Source organism: Equus caballus, chromosome 7, assembly GCF_041296265.1.
Source record: "Equus caballus isolate H_3958 breed thoroughbred chromosome 7, TB-T2T, whole genome shotgun sequence".
In the NCBI taxonomy this organism is placed as follows: domain Eukaryota; kingdom Metazoa; phylum Chordata; class Mammalia; order Perissodactyla; family Equidae; genus Equus; species Equus caballus.
The window spans coordinates 3223497-3249777 of NC_091690.1; the positions used below are offsets into that span (position 1 = coordinate 3223497).

Here is a 26281-nt window from a genome sequence, read left to right on the forward strand (position 1 = left end):
CCCCTGCCCCCTCCCTCACTCACGCTGCTCCAGCCCCACTGGCCGCCTCACCCCTCCTCCCAGCTTGCTCCTACCTCAGGGCCTTTGCACTGGCTGTTCCCGCTGCCTGAAACACTCCCTCTGCACACGTCCCCACGGGTGCTCCTTCTCACCCATCCCATCTGGGCTCAAATGCCACCTCCTCCAGCAGGCCCTCCTTGACCACCCCGTCCCCACCCCCCACCTTCCTGGCACATCATCTGCCTTTTTCTTCATTACATATTGCAACCTCAAATCAAGTCCTAAGTTGCTTGCATGTGGTCGGTCTCCCCCACCAGGCTCTGAATTCCACGAGGACGGGGTCTTTGTCCCCACACAGTGCCTGGCACATGGTAGATGCGCGATGAATGTTTGCTGAAGGACCAATCGATGGCCCGGCCCCCTCCAGATGAAGACGGGGACCTCCCCCCAACTCTCTCTCCTCATTTCCACACCAGCTTCCCAGAAGTCGCCGGGATGACCCAGCCCCGAGTCTCTCGGAGGCTCCCAATTGCCCCGGGCCACGCCATGATCATGCGGGTCCCACCCCCAGGGGACAGAGCAGACCCAAAGCCTTGGGGGCCGGTGGTTGTAAACAGTTTTATTGACGGGGAGGGGGTGGGGGAGGCAGACTCCAGAGAGGAGCCAGGGCTCAGCCGGCCACTCAGCTGGCATGCATGGTCAGCTGGAGGTCAAAGGGGGAGGTCACAAGGGGACAGGTGGCGTGGGACCCTCTGACCACCCTGGGGCCATATTTACAGGGGGGCCCGCCCGCCTTGGCCGCGCCCCCACCCCGAGACCGCCGAGCCCTTTAGACAGCTGCTGCCACAGTGACTTTTGGGCAGGCCCTCCCAGCCCCCCCTGCCTGAACCCCCGTCCCCAGCTCCCCCTGCGACTTCGAACCGGCACCTCGACGGCCCCCCGGCCTTCTGGAAGCCCCGGCGTCAGCTCAGCGACGCCCAGGCCGCTGGGGCCACCGCAGTCGCACACAGACACGCGCACACCGCACGCGCACGCGTGGCCCGCCCCACGCACACGCCGGCAGCAGCCCTCGCGGGCGCACACACACGCACACGCCACCCTCCCCTTCCCGGCCCCTTGCACACGAACACAGCATGCACACGCACACACACCCACACACGCCAGGAGCCTGGGGGAAGGAGGGACTTTTCGGGGGCAGGGGGAGGCGGGGAGGGGCCTCGGGTCTGCGGCTGCGGCCCCCTCTCCCCATCCCACCGCCTCCAAGCCCCCCGGGCCGCAGCCCCGAGAACGGACTTGTGCAATTGAGTAGAAAACAGCAAAAGAAACGCAAATCGAAAACAAACCAAAACCCACGCGCAGAAGGTCACCCGCAAATCGTGGCACGTTCCTCCCGCCCACCGCCCCCCCCAAACTGCCTCAGTGTCCTGCGGCCGCAAGCAGGTGGGGGGCCGGGCTCGTTGTGCTTCCGTGCGGCGGAGGGGGCCTCCCCCGCGGCTGGGGTCGGGGGGCCGGAGCACCCACTCGGAGCCGGGCCCCCGTCCTAGGTTCCTGTGGCTGGCACCGCTGAGGCGTCCGGGGACCCCGGCCTAGGGCACGGGGGGCGCAGTCCTGTCTGGCCCCCCGTAGGACAGCAGGTGGGCCAAGTCCGTGCCGGGCCGGATGTGGCGGCCGCGGTGGCGGTCCCCAGGCCGGCCCTCGCCGCTGTTGAAAGTGTGTGTGCGGCGCAGGGCGGCGGCCGGCGGGGCGTGGGGACCCGGCCTCCGGAGGCTGCCCGTGGGCGGCGGGCTCCAGGGCCGCGGGAGGCTGTCGGCAGCTGAGCTTGGGTCCAAGGGGCCCGTGGGCGCTGACACCACCCGCCGGCGGTCCGGGCTGGCGTGGGGGGTGAGCGGGAAGTCGCCGTGGGAGGCCCGGCCGGGCCGGGTGGCATAGAGGCGGGGATCGGGGATCGGGTCGCCGGGCGCTGGGGGCTGCTCGGGGGCCCGGGCAGGGGCCAGCAGCAGGAGGGAGGACGAGGCGGAGGCGGGGAGCAGGGGGTGGCCGTGCTCCCAGGTGCGGGGGCCCAGCGCATGGGGGTGCGGGGTGGGCAGGCGCTTCTGCGGCAGCGGCGTCTGCTCGGGCGTGGGCAGCAGCCCCGAGTCCAGGTCGTGGGGGCCGCCCTGCAGCAGCGTGGCCTTGGCCCAGCCGTTCTGCATGAGCGGGGCCAGCAGGGCCTCGGGGGGCCCCCCGGCGCCCCCAGCGCCGCCCCGGCCCCCGGGGCCGCCCGCCCGCCGCTCGCCCAGTCGGCTCACGCTCAGCACGGCCTCGCCGCCCCCGTGCGCCAGGATGGCCTCCTTGTCCTTGCGACGGGCCAGCTCGCGCCGCTCGCGGAGGCCCACGTACCAGCCCACGCTGAAGCCGGACACCACGGCGCCCACCACGAAGGCCGCCACCGACGACGTCACCAGCAGGTTCACCGACACCAGCCCGGCACGCTCCTCCGAGAGGCTGGCCCGCAGGAGCCCTGGCCGGCAGAGGGGCGTGAGAGGGGACAGCCAGGGCACGGTCCCCGCGCCTCCCGCTGCCTCGGGCTTATCCGTCCATCCGTCCGTCCGTCTTCTCAAAGTTCATCTGTCTGCCTTGGGCTGTCTCTTTGTCCCTGTCTCTCAGCGTCTCTGTTCCCCTGGCGTCTGTCTGTCCTTCTCCTGCCTCCCCGCCCGGGAGTGGGACCCCCTGCCCGCCCGAAGTCCTGATGGAAGCCAGTCCCCCCACCCCTCTGGGCACAGCGGCAAAGGGTGTGAGGACCAGGACCAGCGTTCAGGGTCCCCAGGCCTCCTGCCCACGTCCCACTTACCCGTGCAGTCCCCTAAGCCTGCCGTGCTGGCCCCGGACACGTCCTGCTCGAAGGGGGCTCTAAGGGGGGGGGGGGGGGGCGAGAGGCATGGTCAGCAGACACCCCCGTCAGGACGCCGAGGTGGGGGAGCCCCGACCATCAGGAGGGTCAGACACCACCCCTCCGCCCCCCGGTACCTGGTGCCAGGGCTCAGGAAGACGCAGGCGCCGTCGGGGGCCCACCCGCAGTAGGGGTCCTGGCTGCCGATACAGTTCCTGGAGCAGACAAGGGGCCCGGGGGGGCCATCAGCCTCGGTCCCTTCCACGGCGGCCCCTGCTATCGACCCCGGGAGTCCTCCTGACAAATCTTTGCAGCGGGGGCCACCCCTGCCCATTTTCCAGATAATGACACTGAGGCTCAACAAAGTTCAGTTTCATCCAAATGGCAGAGGCGGCACCGGAGCCCACACGGTCTGCGCCCTGGCTCCGGGCTGTGGCAACATCATGGCCATGACAGTGGGCGCGGGGTGGGGGTTTGCGTGTGGGGGCCTCACACCGAGCCGAGGGTGGGCTGTGCTTTATCTGCGTGTGATCTTTCCACCTGTTTTAGAGGCAGAGAAACAGCCGCCTCCTTGTCCCCTGGATGCTGCTGCTCTTAAAAATGTCAATCACATCCCGCCCTCCTCCGCCTGCAGCCCTCCAGGCTCCCCTCCCTGGGGGAAGAAGCCGAGTCCTCCCCGTGGCCCCCCAGGCCCCGCACGACCTGCCCGACCCCTCCCTGCCCTCCCTCTGCTCCTCCCACACGCCTGCCCCAGGGCCTTTGCACAGGCTGTGACCTCCACCCAGCTCATCAGTCAATGAGTCAGGATTGTGCCCTCTGCTCCCATGCTCATCTCCCTGGCCTCCCTCCCCAAAGCCGGCCAGGGGGCACTCACTTCATGCACCCCGAGTACTGCTGGCAGCGGGCCACGGGTACCCGGACCACACAGCGGGGGAAGGCCGCCAGCAGGCCACCCGAGGCCACGTCCAGCTCCAGGCTCAGCAGCCGCTGCCCAGTCTCGCTGCCGCCGGTTCGTCCGCACCTGGGTGAGCGGACAGGTGAGAGTCACGACAGGCGCCCCACCACCCCGCCCGCCACCCCGCGTGCGGCCACGGCCACTCCCACCTGTCGGGCCGGTAGGTCTCGAACTCCTCCAGGAGGACGCTGGGCCCAGTGGCGCCCGGGGCGCTGGCGTTGGGCCACACGAGGAACTTGAGGACAGTGCCCACCTCGGAGCCCAGGAAGACCACGGTTTCGTTGCCCCAGGGCCCGGCGGCCACGTCCACGGCTACGCGCGTCAGCTGGTGCCTGGGCCGGGGCAGGTGGGGGTCAGGCTGGCCCGCAGCCCTGCGCACCCCCAGCCCGCCTCCCACCTGCACCTGTGGCCCTGAATGTCCCCATTGTCTGGCTCTCTGAGCGTCTCTGTCTCTGACTGTCTCTCTCCATCTTTGTCTCTCTGTGTCTCTCTCCGTCTCCTCGTGTGTCTCTCTGTCTCCATCTCCCCGTGTCTCTCTCTGTCTCTGTCTCCCCATGTCTCTCTCTGTCTCTACGTGTCTCTCTCCATCTCTGCTCCCCCAGGTCTCTCTCTGTCCCTCTTTGTCTCTCTCCGTCTCTGTCCCTCTTTGTCTCTCTCCGTCTCTGTCTCCCCGTGTCTCTCCGTCTCTCTGTCTCCGGGCAGCCCGCGCCCACAGCCGTCTTGAGCGCCTGGCTTCAGCGGGGCCGCCCTCCATCCTCCCGCCGTCCCCGGGCCCTGGCCACGCGCAGGCACCCACCGCATGAGGGTGCGCACGATCCAGGGCCCGTGGCCCAGCGAGGGCACGGCCTCGTCCATCAGGGGGTGGGTCTTGACGAAGCTGAGGATGTCGTCGGGGAAGGCGCTGGACGCGTTGTACTGCATGCCGGGAGCCGCGCAGCAGCCGGGCCTGGGGGACGGGGCGGGGTCACGGCGGCCGCGGGGGTCCCGCCACCCTGCTCGGAGGGCTGCCGTGTCCCCCACGTGTGTCACAGGTGCAGCCGGACTCAGCCACGGCTCAAACCCCGTGTGGACGTCCGGCCGTGGGGACAGGCCCCCACATGACACCTGTCCTGGGACGAGGGGGCTCTCACCGGGGCCGCGGCACCTGGTCCTCGGGCACCGGCGTCCAGATGGACTCCGGGGACTTCTGCTCGCGGAAGCGGCCTTCGAACACGGCGGCCACCTGCGTCATGTCAAAGGCGCAGACGGCTGAGCCGGGGATGCTGGTGGGGGGAGTAGAAGAAAGGGAGGTGAGCCCGGGTCGGGGCATGTGGCGGAGGCTGCGTCCTCTGAGCTGCCAGAGGGTCAGTCCCCTGGGCCGGAGACACCACCCACCCGGGTCCTCTCTCTGTTGTTTAAACAACCCAAGCTCATTGCAGCCTCAGGGTCTTTGCACAGGCTGTCCCTCCAACTTGGAACACTCTTCCCTCTTCCTTCATCTCACACCCATTGAAGCCTAATTCCAATGTCCCCTCCTCCAGGAAGCCCTCCCAGATTTCCTCCAAAGGCAAGAGATGAGGACACCCCCCCCCCCCCCACAATCTGCCCAGTTCTGACCAAAGGGCCTTGGAGGGTCAGTGTGTGGCTTTGTCCCACCCTGGCCTGGGGCTGAGACCTCTCCAATCTTTCCGAGCCCAGGACCCAGGGAATGTTTGCCGAGTGACTGTGGGGCCTCTCGGCTCACGTCCACCCGAGGTCCCCCATCCGCTCCCGTTGGGGCACGCTGACCTGTTGCTGGGGGTGGAGAAGACGGCGAGGACCACAGGCCGGCCGCCCAGGCTGACCACGCCCGTGACGGCCTGCAGCACGTTGAAGTAGAAGTGGGAGTCACCGGGCACCGAGCAGTTGAGCCTCGCCTTCAGGAAGGACGTCCACTGCTTCTCCAGCACGCGCGGGGAGCCGCCCACGTCGTTCTTGCACACCCGGGCCACGCGCGACACCACCACCTGGCGCCACAGCGGACACACGGGCGCCTGAGCCCCGGGTCCAGGAAGGCCCATCCGCAGGCCGCGCTGCCCGCCACCCCGGCCGGGAGGAAGGACGCTGGCCCGGGCTCACTGCCCCGTAGCCATCTGGGCGCCAAATCCCCCAGCGGAAACGTGGGGACGACAGTGACGGTCAGAGCAACGTGACAATCGTAATCATCACCGCTTCCATCTATTGGTCGCTCAGTATGTACCAGTACTTCATCCCCATCTTTTCTTGCTGTCCTCCCAAAGCTCTATGAAGGAGGGCTCACTGTAGGGATGGGGAAACTGAGGCACGGAGAAGGGGAAGTGACCAGCCCAAGGTCACACTGGTAGTAAACGGCAGTCTCTGCACTTAACTGTCTGGCTGCGTGATGAATTGAGGGGCCGGATGGATGGGTAGATGGATGGACAGACGAACAGATGGATTGTGGATGGAGGGATGGATAAATGAGTTTGAAGGAGAAAATGATGGATAATGAAGGAGATAATCAATAGATGGAGGGATGGAGGGGTATGTGGATGGATGAATGGTGGATGGATGATGGATGGATGGTGGATGGATGGGTGGGTAGATGGATGCATGGTGGATGGGTGGGTGGGCGGGTGGATGGATGGATGAATGGTGGATGGATGATGGATGGATAGTGGATAGATGGATGGATGGATGGATGGTGGATGGATGGATGGATGGATGGTGGATGGATGGGTGGGTAGATGGATGCATGGTGGATGGGTGGGTGGGCAGGTGGATGGATGGATGGATGGATGGTGGATGGATGGTGGATGGATGGTGGATAGATGGATGGATGGATGGATGGATGGATGGTGGATGGATGGATGGATGGATGGATGGTGGATAGATGGATGGATGGATGGATGGATGGATGGTGGATGGATGGTGGATGGATGGGTGGGTAGATGGATGCATGGTGGATGGGTGGGTGGGCAGGTGGATGGATGGATGGATGGATGGTGGATGGATGGATGGATGGATGGATGGTGGGTGGGCGGGTGGATGGATGGACGGGTGGAGGGGTGGATGGACGAACAGAAGAGCAGATGGATGCGTGCGTGGATGAATGGGTAGATGGGTGGGTGGGTGGGTGGGTGGATGAAAAGACAGGAAAGTAGATGAACGTTGGTTGCATGGAGAATGAGTGAACGGGTGGGTGGCCCATGGCGATGGGTGAGCAGATGCATGGCTGGACAGAAAGTGGAACAGAATGGACGAGCAGGTTATGAGAGGAGCTGGGTGGCTACGTAACTGGCTACACAGAAGGGTGTGGAGGGAGACGGAGACACGGATGGCGGATGGATGAGCAGAGGGTAGGAGGACAGATCAACGGATGGTTAGGAAAACGAATGAACGGACAGTAGATGGACAAACGGGTGAATAAGTGAGCGAGTGGGACATGCGAGGACAGATATAGAGGAGCATGGAAAAGGTGGGCGAGCGGCCGGCCGGATGGAGGGTGTCTGAGCTGGTGGGTGGGCAGGTGGGTAGCTGGGCATGGCCGGGGGGCGGGCTGAAGAAGAGACAGACGGGCGGCGGAGCAGGCAGGGGAGAGGGCAGATGGATGGACGGTGGAGGGAGGATGGCAGGCGGATGGCGGACGGGCGGGTGGGCAGCACCAGAACCGGATCCCAGGGGTGTGTCGGACTGCAAAGCCGAGACCCTCGCCCAGGGCTGTGCACCCAGGTTCTTCCACAGATGGCTCCACCTCGGGCGCCCGGCCCTTGAGGACCGGGGTTGGGGTGGCACCCTCTCACCCCCCGTGGAGACTCATGGATCCGCCTCTGCTCCCCGCTTCCCACGATCAGAGCCTCTCAGCCCTGCGCCCCGCTACGCCGGCCTCTCTGGGGGGCCGAGGGGGGGGCGTACGGCCTTACCTTCTCCAGAAAGTTAAACTCCATCGCGATCTCCCGGAAAAAGAAGTAGATGTGGCTGCCCCACTCCACCGCGTGGACGAAGTAGGGCTCTGTAGGAGAAGGGGGGTCAGAGCCCAGCCCCCGCCATGAGAAAGCGTGTGCTGGGGCTGGGAACACATCCGCCTGGGTGCTGCTTTTATTATGAAGGGGGGACATCACCCTGCCATACCCTTCTTATAGTTCCATTTCAGGCTTCTAAGCCACCCATTTCCAGCAAGTTCTACTTTAGATCCAACTTAAATCTTTCCTCTAGCTTTAGCTTCAGAGAGACCAGTAGGTTCCAAACACGAGATGGGAGGCCCCTCCCTGTCTCCTTGGAGACTCTTATTCTGGTGAGGGGATTTGATGAATGCCCACCCCACCTTTGAACCACTTGGAATCGTGTTTCACGGTGCGCAGGGTAGGCCGGTCCCCGAGGCTGCGGTAGATGACGGCGTCGATGGCTAGGAAGTCCGTGACGGTGGCCGTGAAGAGCATCCCTTCTGGATGGGGGTGAGTCGAGGGGGAGGCAGGTGAGAGATGAGATCAGAGAGGCCAGGGGCTGGTGGGTCAGAACTTGATCTTCCAGGACTGAGCCCACGTGAATCCTGTCCACACTCCAGGGTATGCCCCAAGCTGAGCCCCGACCCCGGCTGACCCCAACCGTGGTCCCCTAGCCACCTTCTAAACAACCCGGACTCCATTTTCCGGTGGAAAATGCCACCACGCCTTGCTCGGGGACGGGCCCCATCAGAGGGTCAGAGCTGGGGGACACTCACCAGAGAAGAGGGCCACGTTGGCGTGCTTGGGGTCGTACGGGCAGCGGGCCATGCCGCTGATGTTGTCCCCGAGGGGCTGCAGCGTGTCCATCTGGGGGGGGACAGGGTCTGAGTGTCAGGGCTCCTAGCAACTCCCCCGCTCCACCAGCCCCCATTGCAAGGGGAATCCTGGCTCCTGTTGGATGCTGTGTGACTTGCTCAGTCCCTTAACCTCTCTGGGCTCAGCGTGTTGGTCTGTAAATGGCGCTGAGAGTCAATCCTAGTTAAGTGGCTGGGGTTCCCTGACCCCTGCACAGGCCTCCTTTGGGAGCCTCATCCTTAGCTCGAGGTGAGGGGGCAGGAGGGCATATCCAGGAGGGCTTCCTGCAGGAGGTGCCGTGGCCGAGGACAGGGGAGCACAGGCTGGGAGCAGGGCTCCGAGGGGCGGAGACTCACGCTGTAGTTGGCACAGACGGGGTTGAACGCATTGGATCCGCATACGAACAGCGTGGATTCGTCCCGAAGCAGCAGCACCTTCACGAAGTTTCGACACTCGCCCTGGGGAAGCCAAGGTGGGCGTGGCCACGGGGGCGGGGGCGTGGCTACGGCGGAGGGCGGGGCCAGGGAAGACCTGGGGCCTTGCGGGGAGGGGCCAGGGATGTAGGCGTGGCCAGGACGTTAGGGGCGTGGCTCAAATAAAACTGGGCTGGGGGCGTGGCCATGACTGAGGGCGGGGCCAAGATAGGGAAATACTTTGTATCAGCGGCCATTGGAGGGGGTGGAGCTACGGGAAGACCAGGGCTGTGGGCGTGGCCATAACTAAGGACAATTTTGGGGGCGTGGCCAGGCTCTGGGCGTAGCCATGGCAACACCAGGGTCCTAGCCTGGGATGAAAGCCAGGAGGATTTTGCAGTGGGCGTGGCCAGGACGGATCGGGGCGTGGCCAGCGCGGGCTGGGGGCGTGGCCAGGGCCCACTCACCTCCTGCTTGCCCTTCATCCGACACACGTTGATGTCGCTGGGGTTGGAGCGCCAGGTCAGCTTCTGGGGGCACAGGGAGCTGGTGAGGGGAGCGGGGTCCCTGACAGCCCTAGGAACCCCCGCCCGGTAGCCCCGAATCCACCTTGGTCCCCAGGAAAGTGTCAGGTCCCCTTGGTGGGAACCCCGAGCGCTGTCCTCTCTCCCCCCACCTGCAGCCCATCCTCACCCGCTGGTACCGTAGCTCCGAGGACGTGGGGGGCTCCAGCTCCACCCGGTACAGGTTGTCCCTGGGGGGTTGTAGTTAGTGAGACTGGGGGGGCCTAACCCCCCACGTTCCATCCTCCTGGTGGCAGGTGTGGCGTGCAATGTGGCCCATGCCCTCACATGCTTCTGCAACCCCTAACACGCTTCCTCGGGCCCTAAAATGACCCGCAGGTTCTAGCACACCCCGTGGGGCCCTGACCCACCACCTCAGGCTCACACGGCCCCGCCGAGGGCCCTCACTCAACGTGACGAGCTGCCGTGCCCTCAGCTCCTCTCAGTTCCCCGAGGCTGCAGAAAATGCCCCGGCCAGGGTCAGTGGCCACGTCGGGTTAAGTCCAGCGGTCACTTCTCTGTCCTCCTCCCCGTCTCCACAGTGTGTGACCCGGCCAGTCCACCCTCCTCCGGGGAACTCCATCCCCACGCAGCCCCGGACCTGCCACCTGCCCGGCTTCCCTCCCATCTCTCTGGGCCCCCCTCGCTCTCCCTCTTTCTCCCTCATGGGCCCAGGGCTGGGTCCTTGGGTCTCTTCCCTCCCCCACCCGCACCCCTCCTGGGTGGTCTTGTCCACTCTCAGGGCTTGGACCCCATCGATGCCCTCCACGGCCACCATCTTGGTCCAGCATCCATTACTGCCCGCCTGGACCAGTGCAGTCCCCTCTGCCCTGGGGCCTGGCTCCCACCTTCACCTTCAGTCTGTCATCCCCAGAGTAGCCACCAGAGGGCACGTGGAGCCCCCAAGTCAGGGCCCGCCCTCCTCTGCCCGCAGCCCTCCAGGCTCCCACCTCCCTGGTGGGCAGGAGAAGCCCGAGTCCTCCTGTCAGCCCCCCAGGCCCTACCCCACCTGCCCCATCTCCTCCCTGCCCTCCCTCCTCCCTCTCTCCTCCTCCTCCCTCTGCTCTGGCCACACGGGCCTCCTCCCTGTTCCTCCAAAACACCAGGCCCACTCCTGCCCCAGGGCCTTTGCACAGGCTGTGCCGGCTGCCCGGATTTCTCCCTCTCCCCCAGATTTTCCCCATGGCTGTCTCCTCATCATTCAGGTCTCCACTCTAATGTCCCCTCCTCAGGGAAGCCCTGGGGCGCCACTTCAGCACCCTCTGTAGGCACCCAGTGAGTTTTAACTAAACAGGTGTCGCCACCTGTTAACACACCATCACAAGCTCTGGGCTCCAACCACACCCAGAGTCCAGCACCCAGGGGGACACAGTCACACTCCAGCCCAACAACAGGCCCCACCACGCAACGCCCCCAGGAGGACCACCACCGGCTCCCCACACGGCCCGACAGTGCCCCATACCTGTCCCCAATGAACAGCGTCCTGTTGACCCGCAGGACGCGCTGGATGTTGAGGTCCTCAGAGCCCTCTGTGGGGGTCAGGCGGCCTGGCCCGCTGCCCACGAACACGGGGTAGTGGTTCAGGTCTGGGGAGGGGGTGTGGAGGGGTGTGATCCAGGGCCGGGGTAGGCCTGGCCCGGGGAGCCCCCTGGGGGAAGGGGACCCTCCCTCAGGACGCCCCCTGCCCCAGGGACCCCCACTCACAGTCCCTGGGGGCGATGCTGAGCGGCGGCGACTCCTCGGGGAAGAGGCCGTGGGCGCCCCCCAGGAGCAGTAGGAGCAGCAGCGCCGGGCGTGGAGGGGGCGCTCGGGGGGTCCGCATGGCGAGGCCGGGCGACCGGAGGGGACACCTGCGGGCCGGGGCGGGACGCTGAGCGGCGGCAGATGGCGCTCCCGAGCCACGGTGGCCCGGCCCTTCGCTCCCCAGAAAAAGCCCCACAAAGATCCCAATTCAAACAATAACATCCGCCGGGGCAAGACAGTAATAGTTCCAGCGCCTATTTTATTATCCGAACGGCTTTCCGATGCCATTTGCATTAAAACACAAAAACCTTAAAATGAAAGGTTCAAAAAAAAAAAACACATTTAGAAACCACAATCTGGGAAGCCCAAGACTTTAGAATTGCAGAATATTCCAGCTGGCCCGGGCCTCTCAGAGACCCCCGGTCAGAGTGATTGCCTTCCCGAGTTCAGACTTTCGGGCCTCTGCTGGAATACCTCTGTGATGGGAGCCTCACTACCTCTCCGGGTGGGGGGGCCGGTCTCCCACGCCGGTTCAAAGGAATTTGAAGAACCTTCCAGGCGTTTGGAGCAGAGGCGCCCCAGGGGGTGACGGGGTTGGTGGGAGTGTGGCCAGAACTCACCCGCTGGTACCCAGCCCTCCAAGCCCCTTCCAGAAGGGGGGGCAGCCCGGAGGTGCCGAATAAGAATGCATCAGCCTCGTCCATCCGGGAAGTCTCTGGCGAGCCCCATGCCTCAGTTTCCCCGTCGGAGCAGCAAGGACATCTCAGAGCCCTTGCCCCGACCTGGGGCCCCAGGGGTGTGCCCCGGGGAAGCGAGGGCGGTGCGGGAACTTTGGCCCCGGAGCGCCTGCCTCTGAGGACTCGGGGCCCAAAACAGGAAGGCCCTGCGTGGCCCGGCACGGCTTCCTCCCCGTGACCCTCGACTTCCAGGATTTGTGACTCAGCGGACGCCCGGATCCCACGTGTGCGCGGTCACGGCCCCACTTCCCCGGGTTTCCTTCCCTGACTCCTCCCCGCCTCCTCGGCCTCTCGGGCTCCCAGGGACCCCCGAGCCAGGGCCCTGCCGCCGCCGCTTGGCATTCAAGGCCCCCGCTGCCTACCCCGCCCCACAGCCCCTCGCCCGCCTGCCGGGTCAGCCTGGCCTCTCGGGCCTCCGTCCATTCTGTGCCTTTTTTTTTTTTTTTTTAACATTTTTTTACATTGTGGCAAAATGTATATAGCATGAAATTGGCCGTCCTCACCATTTTCAGGGCCCAGCTCAGCGGCATGAAGCACATTCACACGGTTGTGCCACCGTCCCCTCCATCCGTCTCCAGAACTTTCCATCTCCCCAAACTGCAGCTCTGTCCCCATGAAACACTGACTCCCACCCCTCCCCCAGCCCCTGGCCCCCCATCCACTTTCTGTCTCTGTGGATGTGGCTCCTCTGGGGACCTCCTGTGAGTGGACCACACAGTGTGTGTCCCTCTGTGTCTGGCTCATGTCCCTGAGCATCACGTCCTCCAGGTCCGTCCACGTGGGAGCAGGTGTCAGGATCTCCTTCCTTTTCACGGCTGCGTAATATTCCAGGGTGTGGATGGACACATTGTGTTTCTCCATCTCCATCCGTGGACACTCGGGTTGCCTCCACCTCTTGGCGATTGTGAATCCTGCTGCTGTGCACACGGGGGTGCAAATGTCTTCAGGACCCTGCTTTCAAATCTTCTGGGTCTGTCCCCAGGAGCGGGACTGCCGGGTCACGGGGTCATCCTAGGTTTGACTTCTGAGGAACGGCCATCCTGTTCTCCACAGCGGCTGCTCCCTTTTTCATCCCCGCCACCAACACCCAGGGTCCCAATTTTTCCACGTCCTCACCGCCGCGTTATTTTCTGACGGCAGCCGCCCTAAGGGGTGTGAGCTGTGCCTTCCCCCCCGCCCCGATGTTTCATCAGAACAATATTTAACTTAAGAAACTTCGAAACGACAGCTTCCATTTACCGTCCACGCAGCATCGTGGCTGGGGGCGCGGCTCCAGAGCCCGGCGGCCAGGGTTCAAACCCCAGCTCTGCCGTTTACATGCTGTGTGACCCCGGGCAGATCAGCCCCCTCTCTGAGCCTCAGTTTCCTCATCTATAAAACGGGCATGGTGACAGGACTGACCTCAGGGGCCTGGGGGGTGTTAGCACGGCTCCTGGCACACAATAGGTGCTCAAGAAACACTTATGCTCATTGCTGTTGGTGGTGGTGTCATGTTAAGCACCGGACGCTGGGCCGTGTGGCTTCCAGGAACAGTTCATGACCCCCCTCCATGGCTCTAGCGGGGTTGCTGCCACATTGAGCGCATTCTGCAGATGGGGAAACTGAGGCACCGATGAGGGGCCTTGAGGGAGGACCGGGCCCGGGGCTCTCTGGCTCCGGAATCTGGCTCCAAGGTGTTGGGCACGGTCGTAGCAAGATTAATAAGGTGAGGGTCGCTCGTCCCTCACCCCCGGGGGACCAGCAGCCATTAATACCCAGCTCGCAGACGGGCAGACTGAGGCCCAGGTGCGGAGGGGACCTCAGGGCTCGTTTTCCCCAACTTTGCGACGCAGCCACTCGGGGTCCCTGTCGTCCTCGCACCACGGCTGCCTCCAGCCCCACAGAGCGGCCCGAGGACCCCGCGACCCCAGCCGGGCTGTTCCGGCCTCACACTCACTTCTCCTCCAGGATCGCCGACGCAGCGACGGCCCAGCGTCCCTGAGCCGAAGGCCGCGGCGTCCGCCTCCCTGTCCCCTGTGTGGCCTGTGTCACCACTGCTCTGAGCGCCCCCTAGCCCGGCTCCCACCTCCCACCCGGTCCCCAGGCCTCCGGGCCTCCGCCCCTTCCACATCCTCCTCACGGTGGCAAAGGATCTTTCTAGAACTCAGACCTTCTCTGCTTCTGCCCCGCCCTAAACCAGGGTGTCCCCTCGGCTCTGCTGACATCGGGGCCGGGTCATCTCGGTGGGGCCGTCCTGGGCGCTGCGGGGGGCTGAGCAGCATCCCTGGTCCCCACCCACTTGATGCCAGGAGCACCCCCAGTGTGACAGGCACAGATGTCCCCAGACATCGTCCTGTGGCCCTTAGGATGGAAACCCACCCCCAGCTGGAAACCTGTGCTCTAAACCCTTCTATAGCTCCCTAGTGCCCTCGGAATGAAATCCCAGCTTGCCCCCTCCCTTCCATCTCCACCTCTGGGCGTCTAGCACATGCTGTTCCCGCTGCCTGAACACTTTCCTCCTGCTCCCAGGAACCAGGTGAACCCTGAGGTCTCAGACGCCTCCTCCAGGGAGCCTTTCCAGATCTGCCCGGACTGGCTTCGCCCTGGGCACCCCCCCGACGGTGCGGCCCCCGTCAGCGCCCCGATCACCGCATCTTCTAAGCGCCTGGTTAAGCGTCCATCTTCCCCCCTGGACTGGGAGGCCCCTGCGGGGGTGGGACTGGGTCTGTCGCGGCCGCCACTGCGTCCCCATCACCGGGCATGCAGTAGGAGCTCAATAAATAATAAAAACAGTGAACACCAAGCACTTGTTGTGTGCCTGGCATTGCGGTGAGAACTTAACTCGTTAATCGGCTCAACACGCCCACGAGGTGGGTGCTGTCAATACACCCCTTATACACATGGGGAAACTGAGGCACGGAGCGCCAAGGTCATTGGCCCAGAGAGAAGCGGTGCGGCCGAGCCTGAAACCTGCTGAATCAGCCTGAGTTCTTTCCACGATAATGCAGAACTGGAGCCCACGTGCTCTTTTGGGGGGGTCTGGGCCACTTCGGGGCTGCCTCGCAGGCCCTGGCCTCAGTTTACCCCCCTGACCCGGAGTTCCCGGAGGCCTCAGCACCTCCCCCACCCTCTCCAAGACCATCTGCTTCTCTTCGTGAAACTCGAGGCGCCCCTGCCAGCAGCCGCCCGGCGCCCGGCGCCCGGAAGCGGCCCCACCACCTGCCCCGCCACCTGGCCCCCCGGAGCCACCCAGGGCAGCAGAGGGGGGTGCCGCGGGCATGCAGGGCTCCCCCTGCAGCCCTGGGGACACGCGTGCACGGCCCCAGGGACGGTTACAAAGCCGTGAGCGCCAGCCCCTACCCATGCCGCCTGACCCCTCAACGGTCACTCAACTCTTGGCACACGGTCCCACTGCTCAGATGGGGAAACTGAGGCAGAGATGGACATTCCCTCGAGGCCACCTGACTTCATCGCCTCCCACCCTCCTGAGGCCCCCGGACCATCCTCCTAGGGGACCCTGCCGCCTCAGTTACTATCACTTCGTCATAGCTTCGAATTTCCTTCTGGAACATTCCTCCCACCTGGGGCGTCTTCGGGCCGGGGAGTCTGGGCTCCTCGTGGCCCCTGACCCCACCGGGTATAAATTTTAGGGTCAGCTAGAAAGTTCCGAGAGCTCAAGTCACGTCTGGGACTTGTGCCCCGACCCCCGGGCCCCCAGCCTCCTTCCCTCACCCTCACGTTCGAGGCCAGCAAGGCCCGTGCGCTCTGCCTGCGAACGGATCCCGAATTCTGGTCCCTTCCAGGGCCGCCCCCTCGTCCAGCGGTCACCTCCGGCCTGGACCAGGGCAGCCTGTGCTCCCCGCAGTCGCCACCAGAGGGCGCCCGGGAGCCCTGAGTCGGGCCCGCCGCCTCTGCCCGCAGCCCTCCAGGCTCCCACTCCCTCGCAGAGAAGCCGAGTCCTCCCCGCGGCCCCCCACGTCCTGCCCGTCCCCTCCCCGCCCTCCCTCCTCCCTCCCTCCCACTCCTCCCTCTGCTCCAGCCACATGGCCTTCTCGCTGCGCCTCCAAACACGAGGCCCGTCCTGCCCCAGGGCCTTTGCACGGGCTGTGCCCCCACACCTGTCTCTTCTCTCAGATACCCACATGGCTCTCCCGAGATTTCAAGTCTCACCTCCTCCGAGAGACCCCCTGGCCACCATCCGGGATCCGCAGCCTCCTCCCTCCCCGGGCACCCCCCCCCCATCTGGTGTCACACACCCTTAGACTGAGAGGGGTCCTCCGACCAGCAGCCTCAGTCTCCCTCGGGAGCCGCAGGGAAGGCAGAGCCCCGGCCCCCCCAGACCTGCCCAACCGGAGCCCGCGTCTCAGCCGGATCGCGCAGGGACCCCGGGGCACAAGAATCCTGAGACGCTCGCCTTGTGCCCGGATGTCCCCCCAGGAAGGTGCTGTCTGGATCCCCCCACCCCCCACCCCGTGGTGGCTTTGGGGCCGTCACTTTCCGAGGCCCAATTCACGGCGGGCGCCAGGCTGCCCAACGCGCATGCGCACGCGCCCTCCCACCCCGCCCAGCCCCCTCTCGCTGGCCGGCTGGGGAAACTGAGGCCCCCAGAGGGAGAGCTGGGCGGACGACACGGGCCGCTGAAGAGCCTCGAGTCAGCAGCTCGGTCCCCGCGTCACACGGCCCGGGTTCCACCCCCGGCTCTGCCTCCAGCAGCCGCCACCCCCTGCCTGGGCCTCAGTTTCCCCATCGACCACCTGTGGCTGTTTCACTGCAGCGAGGGACGGAAGGCCCAACGGAAGCCACGCACGTGGGTGGCCTCCGATGTCCCCAAGGCTGGGGGCGAAACGCGAACCCCGTTATTTGCAGCGTCATCAACGGAGTCATTATTATTATTAATATTGTCACTGTCGTTGCTATTATTCAAGAAATAATAATATGTTTCAATTCGGGCGCCGGAGGACCCGGCCGCATGCTCCCTGGAATCAGCCGGCTTAGGGAGGACCCCGTCCATCTGCCACAAGCCCCTCCTGGGCCAGAGGCTGCCGGCAGCGCACGGCGGGGGGCTGGCGCTCGGGTCCCTCCTGTACTGGCGTCACCAGCTCCGCTCAGGCCCTGCGCCTGCCCTGCTCTAACACCCTCCATGGCTCCCTTGTACCCAAGGAGGAACAGCCGATTTCCCTGGCTTGACGCTTAGGGAGCCTCCCGGCCTCCTCCCGCTCGCCCTCCCCGCCTGCCAGGCGCGCCCCGAAGCCACCAGCCCGCCCCCCGGCCCTGGCTCAGGCGGTGCCCTCTGCCCCCGGGGCCCCCGCCCCATCACCCAGACGTAGTATCGTCACTCTCCCTCCTTAAAGCCCCACAGCCAACTCCCACCCACCAGCCGAGGCCACATGTGCACGTCCCCTCCTCCAGGAAGCCTTCCCTGACGGCCCTGGCCTCCAGCCTCAGTTTCCCCGGGGCTCCCGGGAGCCATGCCTCCTCCCTCGGCAACCCAGGAGCGTCTGCGTCCGGCTCTGGCTCCCTGTGCCCGGCATCGGGAGCTCTTCATCGGATCCTTGTGTGAGCCATTATTGAGCGCCAGCTGTGTGCACCAGACACTGTTCCAGGCGTGGGGACACTGCTGTGACCAGGACAGCGGCAAAGTCCTGCCCTCGGGGGGCTCCCGGTTCCCTGGGGAGACGGAGGTGCGCACGGTGCCAGGTAACAGGGCTCGGAAACTTCTGGTAACGATGAGGAACACGACGGCCCAAATCCACAGAAAGACAGCAGTGATGGAGGAGCTGGAACCGCTCAGGGAGCAGCAGGAACGTCCCGGGGGGGCTGCCCTTCACGACGGGGACCCCGGGGACTCGGCCCCTTTTCCAGACAAGACCCGGAGCCCCGAGTTTCTCGTCTGTCCAACGGGGCGCTGGAACCCGACCGGGTCCACGCGCTCGCTCTCCGTGAAATCACCCTGCTGGGTGACCTTGGGCCAGCGGCTCGCCCTCTCTGGGCCTCTCTGCACCACGGCAGGGCCTCGGCGACGCGGGGCCAGGCTCGGACCCCCGTTTCTCCATCTGCCACGGCAGCTCCGGTTCCACAGGAGGAGCTGCTGTCGCCCGGCCAGCGTCCCCGGGCGGATCGGGTGACCGCGCAGCCGGGCCCGCGCCGTCCAGGTCTGGTTACGGCCGTGCTTCCAGCTGCCCCACAGCTGCCGCCGCCGCCCGGGCTGTCTAGGAACGGGGCCCGCAGCCGGGGGTCCCTCTCCCGCCCGGGACGCGCCCAGGGCGTCCTCCCCTCCATCCTCAACCCTCCTCCCTGTGTTCTCGAATCCCGGAGCCTCAGTTTCCCCATCAGTGAACCCAGAACCCGCGTCGGGTGATCACGAGGTGCTCAGAAACGGTGCCAACTGCTGTGCAGCCTTGGGTTACATCCTTCCCCTCTCTGGTCTTGCTTCCTCCTCTGTAAATGGCGCACGAGGACATCGGCTCCCCGGGGCAGTGGCCTGACACACAGTAGGTGCGAAGACTCGATGAAGCCCCTACTGTGCGCCAGGCGCGGGCCAGCCCTTCCCGGGTGGGAACTCGCCTCCTGCCCACCCCAGCCCCGTGCGGCAGAGACCGGCACCCTCGTCCCCATGCCGCAGAAGGAACAAGCGAGGCTCAGAGAGGCGAAGCCACTTGGCCAAAGTCACACAGCACGGGAGGCTGTGGACGAGATTGGAACCCAGGCCCGGTGGGTTGGGTCTCCCGCCTCTCGCGGACATTTGCTGAGCGTCCCCGAGGAGCCATCTGTCGCCGGGGCCTAAAGGAACATTCTGGAGCAGAGACCCAGACAGAGGCTGCCCCGTGCCCGTCCCCGGGCCACTCAGGGAGCAGCCAGGTGGCAGAGGCGGGACCTCGAGGCTGGGACACGGACCGGGATGGGGGGCTCCCGGGTCATTAACTGGAATCTCGGTTCGGAAACTGGGCCACCAGGAGGCAAACCGGAAGCAGCAACTGGTAAGGGGGGGTGGGGACACATTCCGGGGCATTCCGCCACCATCGGAGGAAGCCCCAGTGTCACTGGGAGGGGACCGGGGAGGGGGCCGGGCGCCCACAGGTTCCCAAGTTGGGGGGCCCCCCGGGCAGATAGACCCCGCCCTCGGCCCCAATTTGGAGGAAATTCGGAAAAAGTGGGGCCCCATTTTGGGGGACACAGACGTGGTCCCCGCCCTCGGGGTCGCGGTCTGAGGGCAGAGGAGGAGTCGGTCCCCTCAGCGGGGTTCTCCCCTCCCCCAGGCTGAGCCCCCCACCCCACGGGGAGGCCACGGGGGACCCCCACGGGGGACGGCAGGGGGACAGAAGCGGGGCAGGAGGCAGGCGGGGCCCCGCCAAGCGCTGCTGGGAACGGAAGACCTGGCGAAGGAACTCGGAGAAGACAAAGGCGGGAAACAGGTCCCGGGGGGGACGGCCCCGGGGTCAGAGCGGACCACAAGGCCCGTGAGTCAGGGCTCAGGAATGGCAGGCGGAGGGCGGGGGACGCGGGCCCCGGGGGAGGGGGCGTGAGAACTGGGCCTCCGCGGGGCCCCCCGTTCGCTGGGGGACCTCGGGGAATCGGCCACCCCGGCCCGGGCCCCTTTTCTCCACAGAGCTGGGGCTCCGAGCTTCAAAGCGGAGTAAGAGCGGACACTTATGGAGCGCCGACTGTGTTCCAGGCCCCGTGCCACCGGCTTTCCGGAAAGCGCTGCTGGGAGGGGTTCTTCGCGTCATTTTACAGGCGAAGAAACTGAGGCCCAGAGAGGGCGAGTGAGATGCCTGAGGTTGCACAGCGAGGAAGTGGCCGTCCTGGGATTCCAGCCCAGGCCATGGGGTACAGACGCCACCTGCCCCGGAGAAAGGGGCTCCCAGTCAGTCCCCACGTGCTCCCATCAGCGAGTCCAGAATCTTCCCCGTCCACCCGCTTCTTTCCCCTCTACCGCCGCAGCCTGGCCGGCCCCCAGCATCCTCCCCTGGACCAGCTGGGTCCCCTCTGCCCTGGTCCCCTGGCCCCCGGCTCCCATCCTTGCCCCCCGCAGTCTGTGCTCCCCGCAGCCCCCGCCAGAGGGCACTGGGGGCCCCTGAGTCCTTCCCACCCTCCTCCTCGCGCAGCCCTCGAGGCTCCCATCTCCCTCGGGGAGAAGCCAAGTCCTCCCCGCGGCCCCCCAGGCCCCGCACGACCTGCCCCGTCCCCTCCCCGCCCTCCCTCCTCCCTCTCTCCCCCTCCTCCCTCTGCTCCAGCCACACGGCCTCCTCGCTGCTCCTCCCACAGCCCAGGCCCGGGCCTGCCCCAGGGCCTTTGCACGTGCTGTGCCCGGTGCCTGGAATGCTCTTCCTCCAGATCTCTGCACGACCGGCTCCTCCTCATTTTCCAGCTCTTGGCTCAAATGACACCTCCTCAGAGACACCCTCTGTGACACCAGCAGCTAAAACGGCCCCCCCTTCTCAGCTACAACACCCCGCTTACTGCCCTCAGGGCTCGAGTCATCCGGATTTACTTTTTTTCCCTGAGTAAGTGCCCCCCCAGCCAGGAGCTCGACAAAGGCAGGGCCGGGTCGGCCTCGGTCACTGAGGTCCCCAGCACCTGGCACAGTGGAGGGGCTCATGGGATATCTGTCCACTGGTCACACGACAGCAAAGACCCCTCCAGCTCCCATGAGACCTGGGCTGAGGCCACAAGTCTCTGCTTTCCAAAGTTATTCCTTTTTCCAGAAAAAACCCACAAAAAGCCAGAACTATGCCCGGCATGTTGCCGGCCTCCTCTTGTTTGAACGTTTAACCCTAAGGGAGAGAGAAGAGCAGCATCTATATATTACAGAGGGGGAAACTGAGTCTCAGAGAGGGTGCGTGAGTGAGTGAAGAGATGGATCCAAACCCAGGTAAGCCTGATCCGACCAGGCAGTCTCTGAGGGCGAGAATTCAGAGTCTCGGCTCCCTGGGGCCTCTGACTCCTTGGGCTCCGGGTAAGGGAGCAGGTTCTGAAACCATCAGCAAACACGTGGCCTCCTCGGGTGAACTCCTACATATCCATCACGGCCCTAGCAGCAATGCCCCTCTTTGGTGCATCTTCCCTGATCCCCTGGGCAGAGCCCAACCGTCCCCAGCCCATTCGCTCCCTTTGTCCCGGCCCTGAGCCCACGTAGCAGAGAGGGCCACTGTCTGCCTCTGTGTCCCCTCCTCCAGCCCGGAGGCCCCTTGAGGGCCAACTAGTCACCACAGCTGAATCCTCTCTCTGGGATCACAGTGTCACCCAGCACCGGGCATGACACACGGGGGGCCCCTGGGAGCGTCTGTTGAGTGACTGATCTCCCCAACGGCCCCGGACCAGGGCGCCCCCAGGACCCCCTGAGTACCCACAATCCTTCGGGCTCCTGCAGTCGGGAAGTTCTCTCCTAGGTCTGCCCTTGGACGGCAGGCTCGGCCGGGGCCAAGGTGGATCCTGGGAAATGTAGTCCTCACTAGGCTGGGCCTTCCTCCCAGCAGGTCCTGGGGCGGCCACCTTTGGTCCCTGGGGCCGGACAGCGAAGGGTCACCGAGGGCAGCTGGGGGGAGGCCCCGTCTCCCTGCCCGGGGGGACGGAGGAGGGGTCCCCCACCTCCCGTGTCCCCTCCTGACGCCACTTTCTCTGGACGTCCCCAAAGGACAGGGGACAAACAACCTGGACAGTAAAGGAGAATCATATGGCTTAGGCCGCTCACTGAGCCTGCGCCGTCCGCCACACTGGGGGTGTTGAGGCCGCCTCGAGCCTCAGTTTCCCTTTTTCCACTCAACACGGCCACCCCGACAGTCCACCAGCATCCCTGCTGGGTCTTAGAGGAGGATCAGTCTGGGGGTCCGCGGCCCCTTCAATGGCTTAGAACTTCAGAATGATGGGCTCTTAAACGTGACGGTTCAGAAAACCCGCAACCCCTGGACATTTCAAAGAAATCTGGATGGTCACCTGGGCCTGATGGGGATCAGAATGATTCTTCCAGGATTCTGGAAAGATGGCTGTCCAACCTCACTTGCTTGCCTCCAAGGACGGGAGGCTCAGCACCTCTCTGAGCAGCTCGCTTGGTTTCCAGGAGCCTGTCTCTGTGGCTGCTGCAGGTCTGAAGCATTGCCCATTCCCTCCTCTGCTCTAAAACCTTCCATTGGCTCCCTACTGCCCTTGGGATAAAGCCCGCTCTGCAGCCTGGCGTTCCTGGCCCCTACCCACCTCTCAGGCTTAAATGCTCACTGTCTCCCATCCTTAAAACAGCCCAGGCACTCAGCGCTCCCCCAGCACACCCCGCCGTGGCTATCCTTGCCACTCCCGCCATCTGGAGTCCCTGTCCCCTCTCTCCTCCTGGCAACATGCTTCTCAGCCTTCAAGCCCAGTGCCGGCACCCCCTCCTCCAGGCAGCCCTCCCTGCCTCCCCCTCTCCTGCCTCCGCCCGAGGCCTCTCCGGGCCCCCAGCATCGCCCATCACAGGACAGGGCCACACCCCGGGGCCGGCCAGGGACGCCTCCTTCCCGGGAGACGGGCAGCGGCCGGCGCGTCCTTCAGCCCCCGGGGACCCAGCTCACCTGGCCCGCCGCTGACGTCAGGGTTACCTTGCCAAGGACACTTGGGTTTCTGTCTCCCGGGCCAGCCCCCGGGAACCCAGCAAGGCCCGTCCCAAGGCCAGGTCACACTGCGGACGCCAACCCCCCACAGCGCCCATCTCCAGAACCTTCCGTGCCCCGTGGACAGCCCGGAGCCCAGAGGAGGAACGGCCCCTCCCAGGGGACAAATTCCCTCTCACCTCACAGCACAGGAGGCGACAGGACCCTGAGGACCCACGGGCCACGGAGGGAGGGGTAACAAACAGGTCCAGGGTGTTCTCGGGTGACTTCTCTCTCTGCCTCGTCTCCCTCCACTCAGGTCCTGAAACCAAGAGCTCCTCCCGGGGTGACCACAGCCCAGAGAGGGCTAGCGACCGGGCTGAGGCCACACAGCGGCGTCCTGCCCTCAGTCCCCTTCTGTGCCCTCTAAGCCCAATTTTAGGGGGGCCGGGGGCGGGGCGTTGGAGCTCCAGGCCCAATTTCTGCCCAGCCCAGGCCCAAGCAGCCCCAGGGACGGAGGGGCCTGGCTCCCCTCTTCGCCCCCTCTGCCGCCTGCCTGGGCCTCAGTTTCCCCATCTGCTCTTAGGACGGACACACTACAGTTTAATGCAGTTTCCGCCAGGCTGCCACCCACCCACCACCCAAGGGGGTCTCCTAGGGGCCACCGTGACCCCCAGCTGCCACTCCCGGGCCAGCCCTGACCCCGCTCACGACCCCCAGCCATCCACCCACATCCTGTACTCGCTCTAAATCGGGTTGACCGCCATTGTCCAGGAACACCCCAAATTTCACCCCTAAAAGAAACCGTGTCGGCCAGGATGTGGGCCAGGGGCTGGGGGCTGTGTGAGGCCATGGGGGAGGGGGTGTCCCAGGGGGGCTGACTTTTATTTTGGAGAGGGGATTTGGACCCCTTGAGAAGGAACCCAGAAAAATAAGAAGGGATGCAATTTTGCAAATAGAGTGGGGGGCAAGGGGGGCCTTCTGGAGCACCAGCCATTAGGCCCCTGTTCCCCCAAAGCTTGAGGGCCCCCCTCCTAACGCAAGCCCAGGTCCCCTCCAGCCTGGGGGTCAAAGCTGACAACCTCACGGGGAGGCTGCTAAGAGCTCAGCCCTAAAGGGCCACACAGGGGCTGAGGGTCTATGACCCGCCCCCAGCCCCGGGACTCCAGCTCCAGCGTCTACACGTCCCCCCCGGGCAGGGGCAGGGCCGGGGGTTCCCACCAGCAGCGCCCCCTCTGGGAGGCGCCCCAAACTCGGAGGGCGCCCGGAGGCGGAGAGCAGGACAGGGGGGCACGTGACCCCCGCCCCGGGGACCAATCAGCGCCCGCAGGAGGGGGGCCCCACTCTGCGCCCCCCACCCCGCCCGGCGCGCACGGAGAGAGACGCTTTCTTTGTCCCTTTGTCAGCTCTTGGGGGGCTCCGAACCCCCGGGCCCCCCCTGCAGAGGCGGATCCGGCCTGGCCGGCCCTCCCCCCGCCCCCCGCCCCCCGCTGCCGCTCCCCGGGGGCTCGGGCCCTGGACTCGTTCCGGGCCGGCGTGAGCCTGGAGAGGGCTCCGGGGCGCCCAAGGCGCGGCGGCTGGAGCGCGGAGTGGGGCGGAGGGGCCTCGCCGCGCCGGGACCACCTCAGCAGCCCGGGGTCGGCCCGGACTTAGCTCTCAGGGCCCCGCCCCCCAACACCACCCCCAGCCCCGGCCAGCAGGCCCCCTGCCTGCCCTGAACCCCCCACCTGGGCCCCAATCCAGCTCCCCAGCGGCGCAGCCGCGAGCCCCCATCATTGTGCCTCCCACGGCCCCCCCCAGGACAAAATCGCCACCCGCTGCGGTGCCGCCAGCACCCCCATTATAGCCGCACATCCAGGCCCCCAGTCCACGATCCAGGGGCCCCCCCCTCGGCTGCGGTGCCATGAGACACCCCCATGATGGAGCCTCATTCAGCGCCCCAGGCCCAAATCGAGCCCCGGAAAGGCGCTGCTACCGGAGCCCCATCACACCGCTCCAGACAGCAACCCCCCCAAATGCAGCCCCCTCCCCAGCTGCGTGGCCCACAGAGACTGGCCTTATAGCGCTCGAACCCCCCCCTCCCCGGCCCCAAATCCATCGCCCTCTCGCTGGTGGGGCCCTCGGGGCCCCCACCCGAGTGCCCGACCCGGCCACCGCAGCCGACAATTGGGGCCCCCAGCTGCGTGCCGACAGACCCCCCCCACCCCCAACGGCGAGCACCTCCCCCCACCCCCAGCCCCTCGCAGACGCCCCGGGGCGCTTACCTCGGAGCCGCGGGCGCCGCGAGTGCGCGGGAGGGAGCGCGAGGGCGGAGGGCGCGGGCGGGGGCCGTGCGCGCACCTGTCCCGCCGGCCGCTCAGCCCGGCATCCCGGGGGGGGCGCTGGGGGCGCGCGCTCTCCCCGCCCCCGGGCCCGCGGCGCTGCGCGGGGGAGGGGGCTCAGCCCCGGTCCCCGGCGCGCTGGCGTCGGCTCCGGGGGGGGCGCTGCGCGGCGGCCGGACCGGGGGCGCGCCGCGGCCGCATCTCCTCCGCCCGCCGCGGCCGCCGCTGCGACTCGCGGCTCCGCCACCTCCGCCCCCCCCCCCCCCGCCCTCTTCGGCACCCCCCCCAAAGCCGGGCCGGAGCCGCGCAAAACCCGGCGCGGAGCGGAGGGCGGAGCCGGGTGGGCGGCCCGGAGGCGCTGGGCTGGAGGAGGAGGGTGGGGGAGGGATGGGGGAGCGACCCGAGAAAAGGCGCTCTGCTTTTGTGCGCGGGGGCCGCCTAATGGGTCCCCCTGACTTCCCGCCCCGGTCCACGCCGGCCACACCGCATCCCAGGACCCATCCCCCGTCAGCTCCCCCGGGGAGGATGGCGAGGATGCGCGCGCGCGTCAGGAGCCCCCGTGGTCCCCATGGCCCCCTTCCTGCGTGAGGTCGTTTGTTCGGTCCACAAGCATTACCTTTAACAACGTTCGGTGGACTTGTGAGGAAACTGAGGCACGGGGAGGCGTCTTGTCCAAGGTCACCCAGTTTGAAAGTGGCAGAACCAGGCTTGGAACCTGGGCAGGCTGTGTGGCGCTCGGCGTGGCCCCCAGCTCCTGGAGGCTGTCCCCTGTCCTGGCGCCCAGTGGGCCTGGCCGGAGGGGGCTCCTAGGGGGGCCGCAGCTCCCCTTGGGCCCTGCCTGTGGGACTCCAGGACAAACCGGTCTTCCGGTTTGGGACACCTCCTTGTCATCTCTCCCGCTCTCTGCGACCTGAGAACAGAGACAGCCCCTCTCAGGGCCCCAGTGTCCCTCTCTGGCCAAGGGACCGCCTCGCATGACTGTGTATGTCTCCGCCACTGGCCTGCGTGCTCTCTTGGTCCCTTGGGCATCTCCAGTATACAGCAGGCGCTCCATAAACGTTTTACGATTATGTATTTATCTGACGACATTTCTTGCACACCTACTGTGCGCTGAGGCCACTTCTGAGCGTTTGATGCATAAGTGTGATGCATTCGCTCCTCAGGGCAGCCCCACGAGGCTCCCGTAGATGGGAAACTGAGGCACGGAGAGGTCAAGGAGCTTGCCGGAGGTCACAGAAGGATGGGAAGAGAGCCTTGGTCCTCTTGCTGTGGGATATTGATCAACTCCTACGTGTCCCTCGCCCGTTTGGTCCCACCCATGGCTCCCAGCAGTCGGGGGGCCCAGACAGGCTGTGTGACTTCCCAGC

General features: G+C 65.9%; 1 protein-coding gene across 2 annotated transcripts; it reads right to left on the bottom strand.

Annotated features, from left to right (window-relative positions):
- Nucleotides 1–599: 599 nt before the first annotated feature.
- Nucleotides 600–24996, bottom strand: SEMA6B (semaphorin 6B). Of its 2 annotated transcripts, none has more exons than XM_023644463.2 (17): nucleotides 24858–24996; nucleotides 11280–11425; nucleotides 11038–11161; nucleotides 9706–9766; nucleotides 9480–9542; nucleotides 8956–9057; nucleotides 8521–8611; nucleotides 8125–8244; nucleotides 7724–7812; nucleotides 5592–5809; nucleotides 4955–5086; nucleotides 4621–4770; nucleotides 3974–4156; nucleotides 3744–3890; nucleotides 3007–3084; nucleotides 2831–2889; nucleotides 600–2500 (listed from the first exon to the last, which is right to left on the bottom strand). In XM_023644463.2, the coding sequence occupies exons 2-17, from the start codon at nucleotides 11395–11397 to the stop codon at nucleotides 1587–1589; spliced, it is 2649 nt and encodes an 882-aa protein (XP_023500231.2). In that variant the 5' UTR covers nucleotides 11398–11425; nucleotides 24858–24996; the 3' UTR covers nucleotides 600–1586. The 2 variants fall into 2 exon arrangements, with proteins under 2 accessions (XP_023500231.2, XP_023500230.2); XM_023644462.2 differs by lacking the exon at nucleotides 24858–24996 and adding an exon at nucleotides 11939–12187.
- Nucleotides 24997–26281: the final 1285 nt, after the last annotated feature.